Source organism: Buceros rhinoceros, unplaced genomic scaffold (assembly GCF_000710305.1).
Source record: "Buceros rhinoceros silvestris isolate BGI_N320 unplaced genomic scaffold, ASM71030v1 scaffold20731, whole genome shotgun sequence".
NCBI classification, from domain to species: Eukaryota; Metazoa; Chordata; class Aves; order Bucerotiformes; family Bucerotidae; genus Buceros; species Buceros rhinoceros.
The window spans coordinates 2192-8032 of NW_010396216.1; the positions used below are offsets into that span (position 1 = coordinate 2192).

Sequence of the window (5841 nt, forward strand, 5' to 3'; positions counted from 1 at the left end):
TTCTAAGTCTCCTGTTTAATTCCTGTTTTTTTGATCTCCCCACCCCATCTGGAGCCGCTCCAGGGCTGCGCCGCTCGCATGGGGTGAAGCTGCCCTCTGCCGATTAACTGCCGGCTTGGCAAGCGCCAGCAGCACTGCCACACCATCCCCAAAACAGGAGAGGACACTCGACGCAGGAGGAACCAAAGGCGGCAAAGCAAAACACATGACGAAGGAGGCAGGAGTCCAGGGGCAGCTCTCGGGGCTGAGCACTCCTGCTCCTGCTCCTGGTCCAGAGGGTAGGGAAGGACATGACCCTGCCTGTGTGGATGGAGCGAGCTGAGCTCCGGGAAGATCTACTGACCAGCCAAGGTCACTCCCCGCGGGAATTGTGCTGGGAAGCGAGCGGGTGCTCCTGCTCAGGAGCCCGAGAACAGCAAACCCCTGGGCCTGGCTGTGTGGCCACAGGTGAGCAGGATGGGGATGGTCGAGGCTGGGGGAATTGAGGGGCTGCAGGACCAGGTGACCTCCGAGTGTTTCAGCACCGAAGTGCCAGCGATGCTCAGCGAGGTGCCAGTGGCAGTGCCCCCCCAGTTCAGTCCCACCTACCTGAGCCTATGCGAGCCCGGGACATGGTGGGCGAGTCGAGCTTGTGAGCCGGCACCGTCAGGTAGTTGTTCATCTGGAATGGGAGGACAGGGAGCGTCTCCATCGGAGTGGCCGGGATAAACGGGGAAGGGGAGGCAGGGAATTGAGCCCAGGCCATGGGGATGAGGGAGAAGCAGTGGCGGGATGCAGAGGACATGTGTGCACATCCTTCCAGCCACGCTGCAAGGACCTGCTCAGAGCCTGGGGCCATCAGAGGACCCCCAAGCTGTGGGGTCACCCAGTGTCAGTTGCACTTCAGCCCCCTCCCCACGCAGGACATTGTTCCCAGCTGGGAATGTCCCTCCATCCTCATCCTCCCTAGCCTGTGGCATCGTCCCAGAAGTAGTGTCCCCTTGTCACCTTCTGTTCCAGCTGCCGGACCTTTTGCCTCCGCAGCAGCATCTGGTTCCAGGCTTCTTCGTAGGGGTCGGCCACAAGCGTGTGCCGGTTGTAGGATCGTAGCTGGGAAAAGGCCCCAGGAAAAAGAGGCCGGTTAGATAAGAAAACACAGAAAGGCAAAGGAAGGTGATGGCTCCGTTTCCCTTGGTGATGGATGGAACAGCCACCAGTGGGAAGGGCATGTCCAGGCAAACTGGTGGCTCACCCCTTGTGTCCTACCATGGGATGTCTGATCTTGAACTCCTGTGGCCCACAGAGGGTTTAAACGCTGGGCTCAGCCACCGCCTGAGCCAGCTTCTCCCTCAGCACAGGAGGTTTTTTTTTCCCCGGGTGGGAAAACCTCCTGGGGAGCGAGAGTCAGACCAGGAATGTGAGGGGCAGGAGGGCAGGGACACTGCGGTGGTGGGACCACTGGCCATGAGGGCTCCTGGTGGGAAGAGGTCCTGGCCACCCGCGGGGAAGCAAAGGGGCCGTGCACGGTGCCAGGGGACACCTCACCCTCTGCCTGGTTTTCTGCAGGTTGTTGCGCAGGATTTTCCGGATCTCCTCCTCCTTGTCCTTGGACAGCGCTGGAAGGATGCGCTCCACAGGGAGGGTCTTGGGGTTGATGTTCCTGCGCAGACAGAGAGAATTCAGATTGGCATTGTGATGGCCACAGCAGGGCCCAACAGCTGCTTGCCCCGTGGTCACTAGCAGGTGCCAGGAGCCCGCTGGAGGCACGGCCAGGGCCGGGGAACTCACTGGATGGAGACGGTGGAGACAGCAGAGGGGATCTTGCCTATGCCACCGCTCTCCACCAGCTCGATCGCCTGCTTCATCTCCATCTTGTGATAGAAAGCGATGAGCTGGGGCTCCTTGGACCGCTCCCCCGCAATCAGGCACTTCTTCACATACTTTTTGTTGAACCGATTCAGCCTTCCCGAGGACGTGGGGAGAGGAGGAATGACACATCAGACCTCTCCCTGCCCCGGCACCACCTCCCTGCTTCCCATCCCTGGCCCAGGCCAGCTGAAGATGGTTTAGTTCCCACCAGCACAGGTCAGCCCAGGCTTCCTCAGCTCCCTCCCGAACCTCTGAAACACTGAGCAGCTGCCTGCACCCACAAGGGATGGTCCTGGGCTCCTGCAGGGACCGGCCACTGGCAGCTCCCGCACTGCTGTGGACATGCTGTGGGTGACACAGCAAAGAGGTGCAGCCCTGCAGCCCCACTTGCACCAAACCCATCCCCAATTCATTGAGGTGAGGGTGTGTGTGGATATTACAGCCTGGAGAAAAACCTGGAAGAGGGCTGGAAAACCTTCTGGGTGGTCATTCAAACCCCTCCCCATCTCCTCCACAGGTCCCCCAAGTCACCACACCTCCACTCACTTATCCTTCCAGTGGTGGTGGCCATAGTGACCACAGATATCCTCGATCCCTGTCAGAAGGTGATCCAAGAACTGGAAGAGAAGGTCCAAGGTGTAAGCAGCTCACAGGGCTGTCGCCCACCCTCTCCCACCTCCACACCCATGCTGACACACGGGTGAGGGCACTCGCGGGGTGCAAAAGCAGGGCTGTGGGTCCAGGATGGGCCTCAGGAGGGCAGCACGGTCCTAGGCAACCGGACTGATGCTCTACCAGGCACAGGGGAGGTCTGGGTCCAAACGGGCACTGGACTGACACAGACGGGGGAAAGCCCTCGCTCCGTCCCCCCTTACCTTGGGCACCGATTTAGGGGCAGCTCCTGCTCTGTAAACCCGCCCGGTTACAGCGGTGGAGGTGGCAGAAGCAGAGAGAGAAGAGGGCTAAGGCGGCGAAGTGAAGCACGCGGGCAGGGCTGGCCAGGTGAAGGGGGTTACCTGCGTGTGGATCTCTTCGTTGATGGAGCGCTTTGTCTCTTGCTTCTTCTTGACGGCCAGCAGGTCCACCAAGGGCCGGATGGTCATGCCCTAGGGAACGGGGAGGGTGGGTTAGACCTCTCCCCAAGGCACACCGGTGGGAAGGGACTGGGTTCAGCACAGCTCTGCGCTGCCGGTGTCACTCGGCAGCCTCGAGAGCTTGTGGAGAAGGGGGACAGAGACAGGGTCAGGGATGGAGGCTGGGGATGTGCTCCTCGCTCTCCACACACATAAACGCCTCACCGAAAAACAAAGAGCTTGTGGAGAAGGGGGCCAGAGACAGGGTCAGGGATGGAGGCTGGGGATGTGCTCCTCGCTCTCCACACACACAAACGCCTCACCGAAAAACGCCCTTTCCCTCTAAACGGCACCATGACCACCTATGTGCCACCAACCTGCACAAAAACTGTGAAGAAGATGACGGTGATGATGGCTGTGAGGAACATGTCCCTCATGCCAAAGTGCTTATAGTCCAGGAGGTAACCGAGGGAGAAGGCGATGGCTCCCCGCAGGCCCCCGTAGGCGATGATGAATTGGTCCTTTGGCGTCAGCTTCACGATTCGGAACTTGTTGATGAACCAGGTGAGGACCAGGACGCCTGGGGGAGGGGGGCAGGGCCTCGTGAGGTGATGGACCTCCCCAGCAGCCCAGCTTGCATCCCAGCACAGCATCACCCCCTCAGGGTGCCCATGGCAACCAGTACCAACCAGTCAGCTCCAGCCTCCCCAGCAAGGCAAACCTGGGCCTTGTGGCCCTGGGAGTTGCCCATCAGCCAGGTCCTTTGCTGTCATCTCACCTAAAACTCTTGCGATAAGGCAAAAGAGCAGCGTGCTGATGACGAAGGTCCAGTTCCAGTAGTGGTGGCCAGCCACAGTGGAGACACCCAGGAAGATGAAGATGAGGGTCTCACTCACACTGCTCCACATCTTGAGGAAATACTTGATGGTGGTGTGTGACTTGTGGGAGATGTTGGCTTCCACATAGGGCCGCATGACCACGCCGGAGGCGATGAGCCTAGAGACAAGGTTGGGGCACTTAGCAGCCAGGGGGACATGGCCCCTGGCCCTGCCTGTGCCCTTACTCCAAACCCCAGAGCAGGCCAGGGCTTGCCAGACACCAGCAATTATTTGAGGTCTCAGAGAAGGCAACTTGAGTTTCTCCTTGCCCCTGGCAGGACAGGGGTGAGCGCTGGAGCCAGGCAGCACAAAATCAGGTTGCCTTGAGCCCTCAGCAGGTCCTGCCTGCTCTGAGTGCCCGGGAGAATGGGCAATGGGCTGCCAGCACCCGGGGATCTGTGGTGAAGAGTCACTTCCCTCATCTGCCTCCCCGCACATCCCAGCCCAAACACACCTCCAGCCCTCATCGGGCATGTACTGGCCATGCTGGGACAGTCAGAGGGCTGTGGTTACACCACAGGAAATCCTCCAAATGGTTCTGGGGAGAGGAGGGCAGCTCTTCCCACCCGTGCCCAACTCACGCCATGATGCCAGAGAGGTGGAAGAGCTCAGCAGAGAGATATGCCATGTAGCTGTAGAGGAAGACGAAGAGGGGCTCGATGACTCGGATGTGGGAGGTGAAGCGGGACGTGAAGGCAGCGATCACCCCATAAATGACGCCCACGAAGACACCGCCCAGCGATACCACGAAGAAGCTGAGGAAGCCGAGGATGATATCGAGAATGGTCACCTGCTCAAAGGTCGCAAACTCCTCAAAGAGGTGGTAGAGGACCTAGGAGGGAGAAGGGAGTTCAGGCTGCTGGGACAGACGTGTCTGGGGCAGCTCTGCTCTCCATCACAGCCCTGACTGCTGCCCCAGGAGAGGCTTCAGTCAAGGTCTGAACCAGTGTCCAGTTCCTGCATCCCAGTGAGCATGCCAGGACAGATCCAGGCTGGGCAACACCTGACAGTGCCTGGGGAGAAAAGTCAATGTCCGCCCTGCTCAGTCCAGAGAAGAGCCCAAACCCTTAACTCAGCTTTGTAGCTAAGAGGGCAGCCTCGCCAGAGGAGCCCATCCTGTGCTGCACTGCCTGCTCCTACCCACCCCCAGACACAGTTCCTGGAGAGGTTTTAAAGCAGTAGAGTGTCAGGATGGGAAATGGGCTTCGCTTGCGAGCAGTGAGAGGGTGAGGAGCCAGCTCCTGCCTGCCAGGGCCGGGTCCTGGGACACGGGCAGGGACCGATGTGACATGCAGAAGGGCAAGAGCGTTTCCAGGGGTGAGAGCAGGGACACAGACTCTGCGGGCAGCCTGCAGTCAAAAGCGGGGAGAAGTGCCTGGGAAAGGCCCTGTGGCGGGACAGTGCGTCCCCTGCCACCAGGAACCAGCCAGCAGCACGCTGAGCAGCCAGCTCTGGCAGGGGTGAGGTCAGGGACACAGTCTCTGCGGTCAGCCTGCAGTCAAAAGCTGGGAGAAGTGCCTGGGAAAGGCCCTGTGGCGGGACAGTGCGTCCCCTGCCACCAGGAACCAGCCAGCAGCACGCTGAGCAGCCAGCTCTGACACGGACAGCTGGGATGTGGGAGAAGAGCCAGGAAAAAGCAGAGGGTTAGAAGTAAATTTAGAGGTCAGCTCTGCAGAGGAGGACACTGCGCTGATGGCCAAGTCATGCCTGGACACAGATGTCCTCTGGAAATGGCATGGCCTCAGAGTGGGTGGCCCGGCCTCTGAACCTCCCAACAGGCCATGCAAAGCTGCAGCCCAAAGACCGCGGCTGAGGGGTGGTGCGGCTGGAACACCAGCCCAGCTGCACCCCCCACAGCTCTCCCCTTGCCACGGCTGGCCATGGCTTGCCCTCCCACCTCCTCAGTGCTGCCTGACCCAGCACCAGCCCCCCTGTGCTTGCTTTCCCCAGCAGGACAGGCAGGAGCACGGCAGCGATTTCACCCAGGAGAGCAGAACCCGAGGAGACCGAGGCACCGGGCACAGCCCTGCTCTTCCCTGAGA

General features: G+C 60.3%; 1 protein-coding gene across 1 annotated transcript in view; it reads right to left on the reverse strand.

Moving 5' to 3' along the window:
- Positions 1-5841, reverse strand: part of SLC9A1 (solute carrier family 9, subfamily A (NHE1, cation proton antiporter 1), member 1) — a gene marked incomplete at its 5' end in the record, with an annotated part of 7758 nt that overhangs the window by 739 nt on the left and 1178 nt on the right. Inside the window, 9 exons of the mRNA XM_010145846.1 lie at positions 589-661; positions 988-1089; positions 1525-1639; positions 1768-1941; positions 2395-2465; positions 2865-2954; positions 3299-3501; positions 3700-3917; positions 4381-4631. Coding sequence (XP_010144148.1) covers positions 589-661; positions 988-1089; positions 1525-1639; positions 1768-1941; positions 2395-2465; positions 2865-2954; positions 3299-3501; positions 3700-3917; positions 4381-4631 — 1297 coding nt within the window. The remainder of the gene's footprint in view (positions 1-588; positions 662-987; positions 1090-1524; positions 1640-1767; positions 1942-2394; positions 2466-2864; positions 2955-3298; positions 3502-3699; positions 3918-4380; positions 4632-5841) is intronic.